Source organism: Cetorhinus maximus, chromosome 16, assembly GCF_964194155.1.
Source record: "Cetorhinus maximus chromosome 16, sCetMax3.hap1.1, whole genome shotgun sequence".
Lineage (NCBI taxonomy): Eukaryota > Metazoa > Chordata > Chondrichthyes > Lamniformes > Cetorhinidae > Cetorhinus > Cetorhinus maximus.
In genome coordinates, this window is record NC_135894.1 from 57,020,924 (window position 1) to 57,041,783 (window position 20,860).

Genomic DNA, 20,860 nt, shown 5'->3' on the forward strand with positions numbered 1-20,860 from the left:
ACCTGCCTCCACCACCCTTTCAGGAAGTTTGTTCCAGACTCCAACCACCCCACCTGCCAAGTGTTCGCTCATTCCATCAGCCTGCCTATGTCCTTTTGCAGTCTATCACTATCCTCACAATTCACAATATTTCCAAGTTTTGTGTCATCTGCAAATTTTGAAATTGTGCCCTGCACATCTAAGATTAGGTTATTAACATATATCAAGTAAAGCAGTAGTCCCAGCACTGACTCCTAGAAAACAGCACTATATACCTTCCCCCAGTCCAAAAAGCATCTGTTCACATTGTCTGTTTCCTATCACTCTGTTAATTTTGTATCCACCCTAACACTTTCCCTTTGATCCCAAGGACTTCAACTATCTGAAAGGCAAAAGGTCTAACACCTCATCCAATAATGCAACATTTCCTCAGTATGTGACTGAATTATCAGCCTGGTTTATGTGCTTGAGTCTATAGTGGGGCTTGAATCCACAATCTTCTGATTCAGAGACCATTGTTACCACATGTTGAAGACATATTGAACTGAAAAAATTGGGATCCTACAATTTTCAGATATGTTGCACATAATTGCCAAAATTCAAAACAAAAATACAGACTTACTTCCACCAGAAATGAAATACATTTTTTTTTTGCTTTCAGGCAACAGAAATGAGTGTAACCCAAGACAGCCATGTGGCTCTATTGAGAGCCCTCCTGGCTGAAAAAGATGAGGATCTCAATCAGCTCAGCAAAGAACTGAAGAAAATTCAGCTAATCAACAAGCAACTATTGGAAGAACAGTGCTTGGTAATGTCAACAAATAAAAGACTTCAGAAAGAGGTAATTTTTCAGTTATCAATTTCTCTCTCTGTTCATGAAATGCACAGGTGTGTAAAGAAGGATTTCATACAGGTGGAGAAGATACAAGTTTCAAAAAAAATTGGAAAGCCATAGAACATATCTTTTAACACTTTCTTTATACATCAGTTAAAGAAATGCCAGAGAAATAAATGTATCAGGGTGTATCTTTACTGTGGCCATACTTGAGGCGTCATCCAACGCCTCAACAAGAAACTTTTTCTCTTTCTCTCAAGTGCTAAGGAACGCAAGCTCCAACAACTCATCGACACCAACACCCATCTAGGACCCTCCACCCCTGCCTGTCCCTCCGTCCCCACCCCATCTTCCAATCCCAGCCCCGGCCGCGTATTCACTATACCCCCTGACCTTCCCCTCTCCGATGCTGAACGTTCAGTGCTCAGCAAAGGACTTAGTTTCATACCCTTACGCCCTCATCTCAATGAATTTCGGGCTCGGCACGATGCTGAACTCTTCTTCCGCCGTCTTCGTCTCCGTGCTCACTTCTTTGGGCAGGAGTCCTCTCCCCGTTCAATGGATCCTTTTACCCACCTCCAATATTCTCCCTCCACCTGGACCCCTCCCTCTGGATTCTTACCTTCTCTTGATCTTTTCATTGAGAACTGTCGGCGTGACATTAGTCGTCTCAATTTCTCTGCTCCTCTCACCCATTCTAATCTGTCTCTCTCTCAACTTACTGCACTCCGTTCTCTCAGGTCCAACCCCAACATTGTCATCAAACCCGCTGACAAGGGTGGTGCTGTTGTTGTCTGGCGCACTGACCTCTACCTCGCGGAGGCTGAGCGTCAACTCGCAGACACTTCCTCCTACCTCTCCCTGGACCATGACCCCACCACTGAACATCAAGCCATTGTTTCCAAGACTGTCACTGACCTCATCTCCTCTGGAGATCTTCCTCCCACAGCTTCCAACCTGATAGTCGCCCAACCTCGGACGGCCCACTTCTACCTCCTACCCAAAATCCACAAACAGAACTGTCCCTGCAGACCGATCGTGTCAGCCTGTTCCTGCCCCACGGAACTCATTTCTCGTTATCTTGACTCCCTTCTCTCTCCCCTTGTCCAGTCCCTTCCCACCTACATCCGTGATTCCTCTGACACCTTACGTCACATCAACAATTTCCAGTTCCCTGGCCCCAACCGCTTCCTCTTCACCATGGACGTCCAATCCCTCTACACCTCCATCCCCCACCAGGATGGTCTGAGGGCCCTTAGCTTCTTCCTTGAACAGAGGCCCGAACAATCCCCATCCACCACTACTCTCCTCCGTCTGGCTGAACTTGTTCACACACTGAACAATTTCTCCTTTAACTCCTCTCACTTCCTCCAAATAAAAGGTGTGGCTATGGGTACCCGCATGGGCCCCAGCTAAGCCTGTCTCTTTATGGGGTATGTGGAACATTCCTTGTTCCAGTCCTACTCCGGCCCCCTCCCACAACTCTTTCTCCGGTACATCGATGATTACTTCAGTGCTGCTTCATGCTCTCGTCAGGACCTGGAAAAATTTTTAATTTTGCTTCCAATCTCCACCCCTCCATCATTTTTACATGGTCCATCTCTGACACTTCCCTTCCCTTCCTTGACCGCTCTGTCTCAATTTCTGGTGATAGACTGTCCACCAATATCCATTACAAGCCTACCGACTCCCACAGCTACCTCGACTACAGCTCCTCACACCCCGCTTCCTGTAAGGACTCCATCCCATTCTCTCAGTTCCTTCGCCTCCGTCGCATCTGTTCTGATGACGCTACCTTCAAAAACAGTTCCTCTGACATGTCCTCCTTCTTCCATAACCGAGGTTTTCCACCCACGGTCGTTGACAGGGCCCTCAACCGTGTCCGGCCCATCTCCCGCGCATCCGCCCTCACGCCTTCTCCTCCCTCCCAGAAACATGATAGGGTCCCCCTTGACCTCACTTATCACCCCACCAGCCTCTGCATTCAAAGGATCATCCTCCACCATTTCCGCCAACTCCAGCATGATGCCACCACCAAACACATCTTCCCTTTCTCCCCCCCGCCCCCCCGGCGGCATTCCGTAGGGATCGTTCCCTTCGGGACACCCAGGTCCACTCCTCCATCACCCCCTACTCTTCAACCCCCACCTATGGCACCTCCCCATGCCCACGCAGAAGATGCAACACCTGCCCCTTCACTTTCTCTCTCCTCACCGTCCAAGGGCCCAAACATTCCTTTCAAGTGAAGCAGCATTTCACTTGCATTTCCCTTAACTTAGTCTACTGCATTTGTTGCTCCCAATGCGGTCTCCTCTACATTGGAGAGACCAAACATAAACTGGGCGACCGCTTTGCAGAACACCTGCGGTCTGTCCGCAAGAAAGACCCAAACCTCCCTGTCGCTTGCCATTTTAACACTCCACCCTGCTCTCTTGCCCACATGTCTGTCCTTGGTTTGCTGCATTGTTCCAGTGAAGCCCAACGCAAACTGGAGGAACAGCACCTCATCTTCCGACTAGGCACTTTACAGCCTTCCGGACTGAATATTGAATTCAACAACTTTAGATCTTGAACTCCCTCCCACATCCCCACCCCCTTTCCGTTTCTTCCCCCTCCCTTTTGTTTTTTCCAATAATTTATATAGATTTTTCTTTTCCCACCTATTTCCATTATTTTTAAATCTATACCTGTAATGCCCTGTCAGTCTTTCCACCCCACCCCCACTAGAGCTGTACCTTGAGTGTCCTGCCATCCATTCTTAATTAGCACATTCTCTTAGACAATATCACCACCTTCAACACGTCTTTGTTCCTTTGTCTGTGACATCTTTTGATTATCTGCTCCTATCACTGCTTGCTTGTCCCTACTACCACTCACCCCACCCAACTTCTCTCCCCCCACCCCACCCCCCACCTTAAACCAGCTTATATTTCACCCCTCTCCTAACTTTACTCAATTCTGCTGAAGGGTCATGAGGACTCGAAACGTCAACTCTTTTCTTCTCCGCCGATGCTGCCAGACCTGCTGAGTTTTTCCAGGTAATTCTGTTTTTGTTTTGGATTTCCAGCATCTGCAGTAGTTTTTTGTTTTTACTGTGGCTGTTTGATGTAAGTGGGGAGTATATGGTATTCTATTTCAAAACGGCAGTTGGTGGAGGGTAATACTGGAGATTATCTTTACTCAAACTTATTTATTTACAGAGTGAAAAATTACAAGCATACACCTCCTAACTCAACCACACACTGTTTCAGTAAGTGTCTCTTTCTATGTGCTTAAGCGAAACCCCACTTAATGCCCTCCACCGCATATAATTAAATGTAATTGATATACAACAGTGACTGTTAGATCGCTTACTGCCTGGTTTATGCTGGCCTTCCAGCTGCTGCTATCTTGGTAGGAACCTTTATATTGGTGTCCAGAGAAGCCACCTGTTTCAGCCAGGAAGTCACTTTTAGTGTGCAAATTGCTGGCTCCCGTGACGTACATAGAAGACCAAGTAAAATGATTGGCTGAGTGCGCACCACACATGCTCTGCTCATTTATATCAACATTGAGTAACTAGTCAGAAAAAAATGCTCAAAGCATTTTGTGGGAATCAGCAGGAATGCTCCTCCTGGGCCCACCAATATAATCTGCTCCACTGCTGGCCTGTGCATTGCCACCTATCCCCGACTCATCCCAAAACCCAGCTCTCCAGGACCAGACTCTCAGCTGGCTCTGCAGAAGGTCACCTGTCATGGAGATAAGCAGGATGGATGAAGGGAGGGATAAAGATGCAGGAAAACATGTTAACCAGTGTTTTTGGGGTGAGAGGGTAGTATTTGGGAAAGGATATGGTGGAGGGAAGGGTCAACTGGTGACCGTGAAATAACTTGGGTGGTACAGAAAGGAAAAGATCAGCCAACAGAGAAACACTCATGAGGAGCAAGTAATTCATTCACGAAGGTTCAAGAACTCCTACATACCAAATAATAAATGGAATTACTGAAATTACTGCATCACAGATCATCGGTGTAATTGTGGAATAACCCGTATTTCAAGTACAGCCGCGCTACACTGACTAAACAGATAAGAATGATTGCTGTTTGCATACCACTTAAGTGGCAATGCTTAGTTAGTAGTTGGCTGATATTCCATCGCCAGGGTGTTAAATCGAAAATAACTTCGAGTGACGTGAAACAGCAACCTGAGAAGATGCCAAAAAACCAAACAGTTTGCATATTTTTCAAAACTTTGTGAATAGGTTTTGGAATTACAAAACAGCCTTTTATTGACTTCCAGATATAATTGCTAGGCTTGCTTGTACAATTGAAAGAACACAGCACCCAGGCATTACAGCATTACAGCATAAACCAAAGAAAGTTAATTGGCTGTGCGACATCAGTGACAAAGAATTACTCTACAACATAAAAGCTTTGTTGTATTTCAACACTTAGGAGATAATGGAGTTGGACAAATTACTAGAATCAAAACAGAGATTTGTATTGTGAGCTCTTAATTAGACCTTGTCAATGATCAGAAAGAGAAGTAAAGATAATTAAGTAACGTATTGCTGCCCTCAAAGTTCCATGCATTTATTCAGTGAGTAGTTGAATCACAGGAGTCATCATAGGTATGTGCTGAGATGAGAAACTGAAGTGCCCATACCTATTTCAGGCTGCAGACCACTTGCAATTTTCAAATTGGTATCCTATATGACACATCTAGAATCTGACTAGAATTTTGAGGTACAAATCACCAAAGCCCATCTGGCCAGTGATCCTTAACTTTTATTTTTATAGGCCGAGGAGGAACACTACCGCTAATCCTAATTCTATTGAAAAGCCTCCTGGGTTGTTTGAGAGGTCACATAACACCACTGGTGATCTGTTTGCCGGGTGCCTCTGGAGGAGGTTTGCTAAGCTGTATATCAAACTACCAAGGTCATTTGAATTATCAACTATCTCCATAGCTTTGTTATTCATAATGGTGGAAACATAAGAAATAGGAGCAGTAGTAAACTATACGGCCCCTCGAGCATGCTCCCCCAACCAATACAATCATGGCTGACCTCAACTCTACTTTCCTGCCCACTTCTCATATCCCTTGATTTCCTGAGAGGCCAAAATTCTGCCTATCTCAGCCTTAAATATAATTGACAATGGAGCACCAAAAACCCTTGGTGGGGTAGACAGTTCCAAAGACTCACAACCCACTGAACGAAGAAATGTCTCCTTATCTCAGTTCTAAATGATTAACCCCTTATTCTGAGACTATGCCCCCATGTTCTCGATTCCTCCACCAGGATAAACAACCTCTTAGGGTGTACCCCTTCAAGCCCCTTCAGAATTTTATATATCTCAGTGACATCACCTCTCATTCTTCTGCGAATATGGACTCAATTTACTCAGTCTTTCATCATAGGGCAATCCTCACATCCCAGAAACCAGTCTAGTTGGCAGAAACGGAACAAGAAATGAAACTGCTCCATCTTGAAGTTCCTCTTTGCCCTGTTCCTGCTGAATGGGCAAATTAAAATTCTTATATTCTACTTGTCTTATGTTCGAATAAACGTTATGATACAAATTCAGAAAAATTACATGATGACACAGAACAGAGGACAGAGCTTGTTTGTTGTCCAAGATTGGTAGGAGGTAATCGGATGGTTCTTGAGGAAAATAAGTGACTAGCACCCTTAAGGTAGGGGTTCCAGAATTAAATATGACACACCACAGTTCTTTCTTTAATCTATTGAGACAATATGGTTTTGAAACATCACAATTGGATATGCATTCAATGAAAAGGATCATATGCATCTGCAACAACAAAGAGCAAGTACAAGGGGACTTTTAGGTGATGGGTTACAGCAGCTTTAATACCTTTGCAGTGCCACATAAACAATCCGTAGTCATGTAGTAAAGACAATCGTCTCAGTTTTTGTTGGCAAAGAGATTGTGATAATTTCAATTTTAAACAAAGGTAAAGCATGCAATTGAGTACAGAAATGCTCAAGAATTTCATCACTACATAATAGCTTAACCACAAAAATTATTTTGAAATTTGGCAACTGTATAAAGAGATGGATATTTGTTTATGTTTATTCTTACGTACCTTAGCACTCCATTGGGGAAGGCCCGCAGTAGTAAATGTCCACCAGGCACTTAGTGGCCAGCTTCAGGCCTTCCGCAGGGTTGAGGAAATCCTTCCGCTCCCCCGCCCCACCCCCAACCCTTCCCTAAAAGCTGCCAGCTGTCAATGCCACCAGTGGTGTGGTAATGTACCCATCAGAGGCCCAGGATTCAACCCTTATCCAAAGGTGAGTGTGGGTGGGATGGGTGTTGTGGGAAGTGAGGAGAGGGGTCGGAGACAAGGTTGGGGTTGGCTCTCAGCGCCACCACCCCCAAAACTTCCTGATGCCAGGTCCCTCAATCAAGGCTTGCATTTCAGGCTTCCCATGTGCAAACTCCCCTGCCCACCACGGGTGAACACCAGCAGCAATGAGATGAAATTAAATGCACAAAAATAAAATCACTTTTAAAAATACAGCAGATTGAAGATTGGGACATACACATGGAATGAAAGTAGAAGGTAAAATATGCTCAGACCTGTTAAAAGAATTAATTGAAAAATTCAGCATAAAAAAGTGCTAATTAATCATTCAACACCACACCACATGTATAAAATTATTTTCTGAGATCCAGGTCTGTTGTCATTAAAAACCCAATTACACGTGACTGAATCAGATGGATTCTAGGGGTTTCTAATGGTGATGTGGGAGTGGGAAAGCTGAAGTTCTCACTGATTTCAATGATTATTGGCCCTGGGGAGGGGTGACCACAGTGCAGCCATTGGTGGAATACTGAGTGACAGACTGTAACGTCAGGATTTCCACTCTAATTTGTGCTTGCCCAACATCCTGAAGTTGTGGTCAGTTTCAGGGAGTAATGACCACCCCCTCCACTCCCCCCCCACCCCCAACCCCAACCCCACCAAAATAAAAACAAAATCCAGGCCATTGATTTTACAATATATTTGGCCTTTGATTTTGATAATAATTTTATTTAAAATAAAATGCTATTCTTCAACTTTTTTCTGCCAATTTTCTCCCTCTTCCAAAGGAAAATTACTGGCTTTTTGTTGAGTATGACATGACAGATGTTGGTCGCTTTTTCATACTTCACAGCTGTTAACGTCTGTACCTTGACATCAGTGTCAACCAAATTGTGAAGGCATGATCGATGAGTCTGCCCCTGTCTTAATACCTGTTTCTGGTTCGAAAATGCTGGATAGCAAAGAGCAGGAACAATGTCCTTCTTTAATTCAAGTCTTTGAATTCAATGTCCTTCTTTAATTCATCCCTAATTCCATAATAAGGTTAGATCAGCTAAATTATTACAGACCGGGGATCAGAGCTGTGCCTTCCTGGCCTTTATGGATTAGTTTACTCTGTGGATTAACTTTTTGGATGACAGATGAGACAAGTGTCTTTTATTAGCAAACTATAAATTAACCAGGAGGTTGAATAGTATATTAGAAGATTGGAATTTCAGCCTGGTAAGTATACACTGAAGTCTTATCTACAATTAGTTATTGCTTTAAAGTCCAATGTTTTATTGCTGAGCTTTCATGTGGCAGTTGCTGATACTGCCTGCGGCTGTGTTAAGGGTGGCTGTGGCTTAAATCCAGGTTGTTTAAATCTTGCTTCTGCTGCACCAGCCTCATCACCATGGTAACAGTGAAGCTTGCACTATTTTGAGTTTCATCGATTGCAACTGATAGGATTTATCAGCTTGGCCACATGCATTTTGATGTTTGATAGGAGTCAAACATTTTAACAGACTTTCAAAAAAATCTTTGTAGCTAAATTAAAACTGAATAATGAATTATTGTTACTTCTTGTAGTTACCTAATGCAGGTAGAATTGCCAATTCTAGTTTGATGGATATTTAATCATGTGATGCAACTCATGGTGCCATGATCACATGACACTTGCTCACTTGGAAATGTTATTGCAATTACCTTAGTAAACTATTTCATTATCACCAAGCCCCAAAAAACAGTTGACTTTTTGTTTTATAGTGAGCTGAATAACAGCAATGTGGTTGACTCTTAAATACCCTCCGAAATGGTTGAGCAAGCCACTCAGCTGTGACAAACCGCTACAAAGTCTCAAAAAAGGAACGAAACCGATGGACCACCCGGCATCAAGCTAGGCACCAGAAACAACAATGGCAAACTCAGCCCTGTCAACCCTGCAAAGTCCTCCTTACTAACACCTGGGGATGAGTGCCAAAATTGGGAGAGCTGTCTCACAGGCCACTCAAGCAACAGTCTGAGATAGTCATCCTCGCGGAATCATGTTTTACAGATAATGTCCCAGACACCACCATCACCATCACCATCCCTGGGTATGTCTTGTCCTACTGGCAGCACAGAACCAGCACAGGTGGCAGCACAGTGGTATACAGTCGGGACGGAGTTTCCCTGGGAGTCCTCAACATCGACTCTGGACCCCATGAAGTCTCATGGCATCAGGTCAAACATGGGCACGGAAACCTCCTGCTGATTGCCACATACTGCCCTTCCTCAGCTGATGAATCAGTACTCCCCCATGTTGAACACCACTTGGAGGAAGCACTGAAGGTGGCAAGGGTGCAGAATGTACTCTGGATGAGGGACTTCAATGTAGATTACCAAGAGTGACAGCTGGCCGAGTCCTAAAGGACATAGCTGCTAGACTGGGTCTGCAGCAGGTGGTGAGGGAACCAACAAGAGGGAAAAACATTCTTGACCTCAACATCACCAACCTGCCTCTGCAGATGAATCTGTTCATGACAGTATTGGTAAGAGTGACCACCGGACAGTCGTTCTGGAGACAAAGTCCCGCCTTCACATTGAGGATACCCTCCATTGTGTTGTGTGGCGCTACCATCATGTTAAATGGGATAGATTTCAAACAGATCTAGCAACCCAAGACTGGGCATCCATGAGGCTCTGTGGGCCATCAGCAGCAGCAGAATTATACTCGAACACAATCTATAACCTCATGACCCGGCATATCCCCCACTCTACCATTACCATCAAGCCAGGGGATCAACCCTGGTTCAATGAAGAGTGCAGGAGGGTATGCCAGGAGCAGCACCAGGCGTACCTAAAAATGAGGTGTCAACCTGGTGAAGCTATAACACAGGACTACTTGCATGCCAAACAGCATAAGCGCCAAGAGATAGACAAAGCTAAGCAATCCCACAACCTATGGATCGGATCTAAGCTCTGCAGTCCTGCCACATCCAGTCGTGAGTGGTGGTGGACAATTAAACAACTCACTGGAGGAGGAAGCACCAGAAATATCCCCATCCTCAATGATGGAGGAGCCCAGCACATCAGTGCAAAAGATAAGGCTGAAGCATTTGCAACAATCTTCAGCCAGGAGTGCCGAGTGGATGATCCATCTCAGCCTCCTCCAGAGGTTCCCAGCATCACAGATGCCAGTCTTCAGCCAATTCAATTCACTCCACGTCATATCAAGAAATGGCATAATTCACTGAATACTGCAAAGGCTATGGGCCCTGACAATATTCCCGCGATAGTACTGAAGACTTGTGCTCCAGAAATTGCCACACCCCTAGCCAAGCTGTTCCAGTATAGCTACAACACTGGCATCTACCCGGCTATGTGGAAAATTGCCCAGGTATGTCCTGTACACAAAAAGCAGGACAAATCCAACCTGGCCACTTATTACCCCATCGGGCTATTCTCGATAATCAGCAAAGTAATAGAAGGGATCATCAACAGTTTTATCAAGCAGCACTTGCTTAGCAATAACCTGCTCACTGATGCCCAGTTTGGGTTCCGCCAGGGCAACTCAGTCCTGACCTCAAAAACAAAAATACCTGGAAAAACGTAGCAAGTCTGACAGCATCTGTGGAGAGGAATACAGTTGACGTTTCGAGTCCGTATGACTCTTCATCAGAACTAAGGAAATAGAGAAATGAGGTGAAGTATAAGCTGGTAGAGGGGGGTGGGACAGGTAGAGCTGGATAGGGGGCCAGTGATAGGTGAAGGCAAAGAAGAGATTGCCAAAGATGTCATAGACAAAAGGACAAAGGGGTGTTGACGGTGGTGATATTATCTAAGGAATGTGCTAATGGAGACAATAAGGGTAGCAAGCAGGACAAGCTAGTGGCAGATGGCCCTGGTGGGGGTGGGGTGGGGGGAAGGGATTGAAATGGGCTAAAAGGTAGAGATAAAACGAAAACATTTTTAAATGGGTAGGAAAAGAAAAATACATTTTTTAAAAAATTATAAATTATTGGAAAAAGGGGGATCGGAAAGGGGGTTCATGATCTGAAATTGTTGAATTCAATATTAAGTCCAGAAGGCTGTAAAGTGCCTAGTCGGAAGATGAGGTGCTGTTCCTCCAGTTTGTGTTGAGCTTCACTGGAACATTGCAGCAGGCCAAGGACGAACATGTGGGCATGACCTCATTACAGCCTTGGTTCAAACATGGACAAAAGAGCTGAACTCCCGAGGTGAGGTGTGAGTGACTGCCCTTGACATCAGGGCCGCATTTGGCCGAGTGTGGCATCAAGGAGCCCTAGCAAAACTGGAGTCAATGGGAATCAGGGGGAAAACTCTCCAGTGGCTGGAGTCACACCCAGCACAAAGGAAGATGATTATGATTGTTGGAGGTCAGTCATCTCAGTTCCAGGACATTATTGCAGGAGTTCCTCAGGGTAGTGTCCTCGGGATGTTCGCTGATGATTGCACAATGTTCAGCACCATTCGCGACTCCTCAGATACTGAAGCAGTCCATGTCCAAGTGCAGAAAAACCTGGACAATATCTAGGCTTGGGCTGATAAGTGGCAAGTAACATTTGCGCCACAGAACTGTCAGGTAATGACCATCTCCAACAAGAGAGAATCTAACCATCGCCCCTTGATGTTCAATGACATTACCATCACTGAATCCCCCACTATCAACGCCCTGGGGGTTACCATTGACCAGAAACTGAACTTGACTAGCCATATAAATACTGTGGCTACAAGAGCAGGTCAGAGACTAGGAATCCTGTGATGAGTAACTCACCTCCTGACTCCCCAAAGCCTGTCCACCATCTAAAAGGCACAAATCAGGAGTGTGATGGAATACTCCCCACTTGCCTGGATGAGTGCAGCTCCCACAACACTCAAGAAGCTTGAAAGCATCCAGGACAAAGCAGCCCGCTTGACTGGTACCACATCCACAAACATTCACTCCCTCCACCACCGATGCACAGTGGCAGCAGTGTGCACCATCTACAAGATACACTGCAGGAACTTACCAAGGCTGCTTAGACAGCACCTTCCAAACCCATGGCCACTACCATCTAGAAGGACAAGGGCAGCAGATACACCATCACCTGGAAGTTCCCGTCCAAACCACTTACCACCCTGACTTGGAAATATATCGCTGCTCCTTCATTGTCATTGGGTCAAAATCCTGGAACTCCCTCTCTAACAGCACTGTGGATGTACCTACACCACATGGACTGCAGCGGTTCAAGAAGGCAGCTCACCACCACCTTCTCAAGGGCAATTAGGGATGGGCAATAAATGCTGGCCTAGCCAGCGAAGCTCTCATCCTGCGAATGAATAAAAAAAATTCAAATCGATGGCGGACCACCAAATAATAGAAAGATTTAAGAGTAAGTAATGCTTAAATAAAAAATACTTTTATGATGTTCTACAATATTGACTGCAATGACAAACATCAAATAAATTCAACAAAAGCATTATTGATATATGTAGCTTTAAACCAAAGTTTTAGTGAAATTTTATGACTTTTCACAAAACACATGTTAGAACAATAATAAATAAAACTGAGACCCCAAAGCTAATTCAATTCACTGACTCCCACACCCAATCAAGCTCAGCTCCAGGGATGTGAGGCTCAACTCTCAGAGAATAGCACCAAAGCCACCTGAATCCTGGAACAAATACAACAGTGCCTATAACAGACTGACATGGCTCTGCCTCACCCCAGTTTGTTTCTCTCTCCTTATATATGTTTCTCTCTTCATAGCTTATGTTTTCCCTCTCTCATTTTTCTCTTCTTCTCTCTCTCTCACTCTCTCACCACTCCCCCACCGCCTCCCCCCCGCCCCCCGCCCCCCCACCCCCAACCCCACCAAGTTTATATGACTGTCTCTCTCCAGTTCGTGCTGTCTTTCTCTCCCTCCCGCTAGTATTTTATGTTGTCTCTCACGTTCTCTCCCTCCCCCATTCCTCTCACAAGAGTAATGGAGTTCCTAGGAACTCCAATGATGCCATCCTTACCACCAGCAATGAAGTGATATATTTCAGCAGGGCTCAGGCAAAGCGGTTTGGTTACAAACCACAACACCCAGGGAATTGCACATGTGCAAACTGCACATAAAGGGGCAATTTCTCCCCAGTCACCAACAACAGCGCTCAGGAGACTAACCATCCATTCAAGGAGACTCTTATCCAAAGTGGGGGAACTTAAGTGCAGGGCTGTGAACAACAGGAGCTTCAATGAGATTTTCAGTCACAAGTCAACAATATGACGAAGGCATTTCCTTGTGTCAATAATGTAAGAACAGTTAAAAGCAGAAAATTACATTGTGGTATTGTTATATTATTCAAAAAGATTTAGGAACTATATTGATAGGCACATGTGTACACGCATATCCAGAATGCCACATTACTCACACATGCAACTGTGTACCCAACTAACAATATCTCATTCTGCAGTACATGGTGTGATCTGAGAAATACACTTGATCTGAGCTCCTGTATCCTCCAATCAGGTTGCAGTGGAGGTGTTTTCCATATTGTAATTTGAGTCTTCTGTTATTAACACAAATGCGGATATGTTGCTAATACTTTTTAAGTTTTTAACTGGAGAACAAAGAAAGATCAGGTGGAAACTGGGGATTACCAGTATAGTCCATGAAAGTGTGAGACCCTGACCGCAAGGAAGGAGGGCATTAATAACAATCTCACACGACCAATTAATGCAGGCATATTGCTTAACTGGTCAATGACCAGAGGTATTTATACTTTGCTATGTGCAAATAAGCAATCCAAGGGCCCCCTGACCCACCCTTCAAAAGATTGTGTTAATTTGCCAAAAGAAACAATCTTTTTGATCTGGAAATGTTTTTGTATTAATACACAGCAACAGGAGTAAATGCCTGGATATTAACAGGGTACATTACACAGGTTGTGAGGGGAGCAGAATTTCAGGTGGGAAACCTGGAGATCTGTTTTTTCCCCACATGCTGTGTAGATTTAGCCACACACCGTGCATCTTTATCCTTTGCAAGTTCCCCACCTGATTTGTTGTGTTTTATTCGCTCATGGGGTGTGGGTGCTACTGGCAAGGCCAGCATTTGTTGCCCATCCCTAACTGCCCATGAGAGCTGTTAAGAGTCAACCAGTTGCTGCAGGACTGAAGTCACATGTAGGCCAGATCAGGTAAGGATGGCAGATTTCCTTCCCTAAAGAACATTAATGAACCAGTTGGGTTTTTATGTCAATCAATATTAGTTTCATGGTCACCATTATGGTGATTAACTTTCAATTTCAGATTTTTTTCAATTAATTGTATTTAAAGTCTACCAGCTGCCATGGTACGATTTGATCCCATGTCCCCAGAGCATTAGCCTGGGCCTCAGTGACATTACCACTACACCACCATCTCCTCCTATGATTGACAAACTCAACTTCCAGTCAGATGGGAAGAACTCCAGTGCAAGCCACTGGAGCAGTAGATTTGAACCCCAATCCTGAGGTGGGTGAAGGTGCGATCCCCAACCCAGATTTGGGGGGAATCCCATCCACTGACCCTAAAGGTTGGGGAGGTGGGGTCTGATGGAAAGTGACCTTAGAGGAGAATGGGGGGAAGCACTCCTGCTTCTCCTGTCCCACAAACAATGCTATAAATGCACTTACCTTTTCTTGGAAGCTGTCTTCACCTCCCTTCAGCCGCCAGGTTTCCTGAAGCCTGAGGAACCCAGCCGACCGATGTTAAACTTGTAGAACAAGTGCATGTGCCACGCAGATTAAAATATTTACAATGACGCCCGCTGTCCTTGGAGAAATTAGCCATCTGCCTCCTCTTCCACTTCCATTGGAAGTGGATGGTTTGGAAGTGAGTTGGAGTGGAAGCTGATATTTTTAAAATTTCAACTTCTGTGCTAAAATCCAGACCAATGTATTAGTCAACAGATGTAGAAATGGAATGTCCAGATAGAAAGCCTGTGGTGCTCTGGGACCTCACTTTGAAAGCCTTTATTCCAGGATTGTTAGAGAGAGCTCTCCATCTTATGCACCATCAATATCAATAATCTTGATCAATGTGCAGGAATTCTGACATGCATAAACAAGTGATAAAGGGTACCCAACAAAACCTTACTTCCTGTGGTCAAGTTTCTTTCCACACTTATGTAGCAACATTTTTTTATATGTTCTAATGCCTACATTTATAATAAAACTGTCTATGTAAACTTGTGTTATAATAAAATCCTTGACCCAGTGGTTGCACTATAGCACCAATGCAAGTGCAACACTACAACACAACCTAACACCTAGGAATGCAAACATTAGTCAAAGCCTGCTGATATATAGTGGCTGCCCTGCTCAATCCCAAGTCCAAGTTTAGTTATGGTCCTACTGATGTATTTGTATAAATTGATGAGTCCGCCATCTGTTTTAGGTGGGGGCTTTATCTGAGCCCTTCCATTTAAGTTCAGAAGTGCTGCAAATGGCTTGAGTTATGAGGAGGTAAGTAATCCCCTTGTTTTTAACTGCCCATCTACCGTGCCTCCACTAAATGGTCAGGGTTAAAATGGACTCGAAGGTTCTCTGTAATGCAGTGAAATAGACTGACATTATTACACGATCAAAAAAACAGCTTCATTATTTGAGTATTCCTGAAAAGAGAGAGACATGGTGCCAAAGCTATTCATCTTGCACTCATCAGGACAAAATGACAAAAATGACAAATTTCAAACAGTCACAACAATTTATTCTACAGGAGAACAGAGTGCTGATTGGTTGGCAAGTCAATTCTGATTGGCTGAAGTATTGCCATGGAGAAAGCAACAATTCTCGGCTCCCCAAACTCCCGGGAAATTCAAAACGTGTGCAACGCTTGAACATATCCCCTTTGTTTGCAGAGAATGGGTCCTTGTGTATGAATGTATGTCACTCTTACGAGCATAAATGAGCCATGTATAAGCTCGACAGATTATCTTAAATCGGTTGTTAGTGTAGTTATTAGCGCACTCAGGATTGTTCAACAAGTACGGCCCAATTGCGGAATCACATCTAACAGTAAATGTTTTGATTTGGGTTTTGCAAGCACATCCTGGTCGAATATGGTCTGTTCTCTGCCTATTACAAACAACCAAAGGAACATGCTATTTGATCTGATCAGTCAATTATTGGGATGTACAACCCACATGCCTGCCATTGCACTGGTACTGAAATTAATGCACAACATTGCTCAATTGTGTGGTAAGCAGAATGTCGTTTTGGACCAATGGCAGCATCCTGTTAGTGGAAAACACCACTTGCATAGTAGCAATGTGAAATGGCTTGTTTAACCTGTTGTTCAAATTTTTTAGCTCTATTGCTAATGTGAGTTTTAACAGTGAGTTGTTAACAAACTTTCTGACTGCAGGGAGTATCAAAGATTTATTTGACCCTCTCCTCACCCAATTTCTTCATGTGCAGTTCAACAGGGGTTACTGATTAGTGATAACGGATGTGGAACTGAGGCTAATTGCACTTCCCAAGCTGAGAGTTGAATCTGGTGCATTTCTGGTTTGTGTAGCTAAGGATATTTACTGGTTAAACTCTCATTACAGGGAATCTTCCATGGATGTTTTCTACATAGTCCTCATTTGCACAGATGATTAACTGTAAATTGTATTCTAATTTAATGACAGAGGATGGATGCAAATATCTCAGTCAACATAATGAGAACTCCAAGCCTGATTATCACCCAGGGAATGTGCTCCTATCCCTGGCTGCACTCTTGCTGCAAGCATTTTCCATTGAACCAGTTAGGGCTGTTAATCTGGATCTGAAATTCGGCCGCCTTTTAAGATTGTTTGCTCAGAAACCATGATCAAAAAAATCAAGCTTTGACCATTAAATCTAAACCGGCACAATTTTAACAGCATTTATCTGATCTATTTGTTGATCCTGGCATTGTCCAGATATCTTCAGTGAAGACCAATTCCACTTGGCGAATGACCCATGACCTTGGGTTCGAAAAAAAATAATTAAATAATTCAAGAATAAGTGCAGTAGATGAAATTATAAAAGTTTTTAATGTGATTTTTCACTATTCTAACTACTTAGACTAACAAAGCTGTAGAAGACAAGGTAAAAAGAGTTACGAGGGATTCCAACCCCACTACACTTGCTGCGCTACAACAACGAATTGGTAAGATTTCCTTCCATTTATTCCAAATCTGGCTTCAAATACATGATGTGTACATCTTTCCTTACATTTTATAAAGGAGCACCTCATGGGCTGTCTGTAGTTCCGACCAATATTGGTTACTGCATGCTAATAGTTACAACAACAACAACTTGCATTTATTTAGCACATTTAACATAGTAAAACGTTCCAAATTGCTTTAAAAGAGTGACTACACCATAGAAGGAGAAATCAAGAAAGATGACAAATAGTTTGATCAAGAAATGGGTTTTCAGGAGCTTTTTAAAAGGTGGACAGAGGTGGAGAAGCAGAGAGGGAGGGAATATAAGAGCTTAGGGCCAAGGCATCTGAAAGCACAGCCACCCCTGGTGGAACAGTTAAAATCAGGGTGCTTGAGGCCAGAATTGGACCAAGAAGTTAGGCTTATACTCAGTGAAGTTTAGAAGAATGAGAGGTGATCTTATTGAAACATATAAGATTCTGAGTGGGCTTGACAGGGTGGATGCTGAGAGAATGTTTCCCCTTGTGGGGAAATCTAGAACTAGGGGGCACATTTTAAAAATAAGGGGTCTCCCATTTAAGATGGAGATGAGGAGGAATTTCTTCTCTTAGAGGCTTGTCGATCTTTGGAATTCTCTACCCCAGAGAGCTGTGGCTGCTGGGTCACTGGATATATTCAAGGCTGCAGTTAGACTGATTATTGGTCTGCAAGGGAGTCAAAGGTTATGGGGTTAGACAGGAAAGTGGAGCTAAGACCACAGTCAGATCAACCATGATCTTATTGAATGGTGAAGCAGGCTCAAGAGGCCAAATGATCTAGTCCTACTCCTGTTTATGTTCTTATGGAGGAGCGCAGAGGGATTTCAAGTCTTGTAGGGTTGAGGGAGGCTACAGAGATTGGAAGGGATGAGGCCAAAGAGGGATTTGAAAGCACAGGTAAGGATTTTCAAGTTGAGTTGGGGAAACCAGTGAATGTCAACAAGCACAGGGATATTGGGTGAATGAAATTTGGAGTGAGTTAAGGAAAGTGCAGCAGAGATTTGGATAAGCATAAGTTTCTGTAGAATGGAAATGCGAGATTGGCCAGGTTTGTGTTGGAATATTCAAGTCTAGAGGTAAAAAAAAATCTGAGAGTTTAACATAAACGGAGGACTCCATTAAAGGTGTGTCCAATGTCATCATCAGCATCAAAACAATGTCTCCTCACTCTGTGATACTGTGGCCGGAATCATCCGCTCCCATTGGCGGTGAGTGTCATGGTGGGCGGGGTGGAGAATTCGACGGGAGGGGAAGAAATCAGTTTCACACCAGCGGTATCATTCAATGGTGTCGGCCATGGTGAATCGTGAATCCCGCTGGAGACTGGTGTGAACCCGATTTGCATCCCACTGGTGAGGCCCGACCGGAATTGTCCCCCCACACATGAGTTGCCATTATCCTGGTGGGAAAACATGCTGGCCCAGAACACGCCTGGAGAAGTGTGATTTGCAGAAGTCAGGACTTACCTTTAGAGCTTTGCTCAGATTGCGGACACCCAAGGAGAAGATGATGCTCGAGGGTTACAGCTACCGGACTCTGGAGGAACACATGCTTCACATTCTGGGTGGAACAAAAACAGAAAATGCTGGGAAAACTCAGCAGGTCTGACAGCATCTGTGGAGAGAAAAACAGAGTTAACGTTTTGAGTCCGTATGACTCTTCTTCAGAGCTAAAGAGAAGTATTTCAACAGCATTGTTTCAGATTTCCAGCATCTGCAGTATTTTGCTTTTATCATGCTGGGTGGATCCTCATGCACGTGGCTCCACTGCAAAGCAGCTCTCGAAGGTGGGAGGTCTCCACACAGCAGCTTCGACTTCACTGAGGCTTCAGAACTTCATGGACTTTGCCATGGGCTAGAGCAGATGATCGGCAAAGGCAGGGGAGGGGGAGGTCCAGTTGTGAGTGGGAGAGGGAGGTGTACTGGGTGGGGGGGGCGGGGTTGAGGTTGGAAGGAGGGGTGAAGGTGTTCGTTGGGGAGGTGAGGGGGTAAAGGTGTTGTGGGGGGGAGGTTGGGAGGTGGAAGGATGGTGTCTGGGGAAAGGGGGGAGTACAGGGGGAGGAGGGTGCAATGGAGGAGATTGGTGCAAGTGGGAAGGTAGGTGTAAGGCGGGGAGGAAGGTGTAAGGGAGGTAGTTCGGAAGAGGTAAGGAGTCTGGGGGAAGGAGGAAGTTTAGAGGAGGGGAAGGTGTCTGGGGGCAGAAGGAGTTCTGAGGGGGAGGAGGGAGTTTGGAGTGGGAATTGAGTACACGGTGGGGGAAGGAGTAAGAGGGAGGGGAATGTCCAGGTGAACGTGCAAGGTAGGGGTCTGTGGAGTCAATGCCTCCTGGGAAGCGAACTTAGGGTGGGCATAGCAGGATGGAATGGTGAGTGTGAGACGGGGCAGGGGGAGCTGGGAGGGTGGGAGGGTGAGGCTGCATTGTTACCAGTAGAAGAGGTGGTGAGCGTGGTTGGTGGGGTCACAGACGCAAACATGGACCCTGGGGATGGAAAGGAGGAGGTCAGGGAGGTCAATGTGGATGGGGATGGGATTTTCAGGAGGGTAGGGAACGTGCACGTTCACCTGGACATTCATGAAAGAGAAGGACTCGGACTCTAGGGGAACGGTGGGTAGGTGGAAGGTGATGCTGGGGGGTGGACTGTAATGGCAGAAAGGACATGAGTGACTGGGGGAGGGGAAAAGACAGAGGAGCTTATCTCAAACTTGACAACTACTATTTTGCAGAAATCAAAAGTGAGCAGAGCCTCATATTGGATGGGCATAGGTGCTGCATGGTAGTGTGATCAGTGGGTGGGCGGAGATGCAGCTCAGATGGACAACTGAAAGAGAAGCCCAGCAGGCAACAATGAAAATGTTCAGGACAGTGAGATGAGTATGTGGGAGAGTGCTTGCATTAGATTCCGAAAGGCCCTGCCACACACACACACACACACACACACACATACTTCTCCCTCCAGAGTCACTCGTGGGACTGCTGTGTGCAACTGAACTGTTTAGTGAGGGAGGGTGGTGATGCAGTGGGAGATCTCTCAAAGCCTGTAAATGAAGCTGAAAGACAACATTACTCATTATTCAGTGAAAGCGAATATATTTTCAGATTATAATATGGCAAAATGTGTTCACCCGTGCAACCACTTGTGATCAGAATTTCTCAACTTTTCTAAGCCTAACACTTCTTCTAGGTGCTGCCCTGACATCTGCAGCAGTGGTGGAGACAGCCTGTGCAATTTTTGGCCCTTGTGCCTCTAATGACTTCAGCGTGAGTCCTCTGGAGAGCCAAGGCCTTGAGGGCCCCGGCGTGTTTTTGCTGTCCTTCTGTGGGCCAGCTGCTCCCCCTGAGGTGACAGAGGACAAGGTTCAGGGGGTCACAGGCAAAGGGGACATGGAGGAAGTGGACAGACTCTGAATTCCTGTCTGTGTGACTGAGGGGTGTCCAGATACCGCTCCTCCTCCCTTTGGGTGCCTAAGGGCCCCGGCCTGACTCGTTGGGGGAAAGGAGCACCTGGAGGGGTGTCGAGGTGCCCTATTTCCCCCTCACGTTGCCACTGCAGGAACTCGCCTATGGCTATT

The 20,860-nt window shown here is 45.0% G+C and overlaps 1 protein-coding gene across 1 annotated transcript in view; it reads left to right on the plus strand.

Annotated features, from left to right (window-relative positions):
- The window catches only part of LOC144692014 (uncharacterized), an 86,795-nt gene that overhangs the window by 30,214 nt on the left and 35,721 nt on the right, over window positions 1–20,860 (plus strand). The window contains exons 2-3 of the mRNA XM_078560572.1: window positions 641–820; window positions 17,171–17,255. Of these exons, the coding sequence (XP_078416698.1) occupies window positions 641–820; window positions 17,171–17,255 (265 nt within the window). The remainder of the gene's footprint in view (window positions 1–640; window positions 821–17,170; window positions 17,256–20,860) is intronic.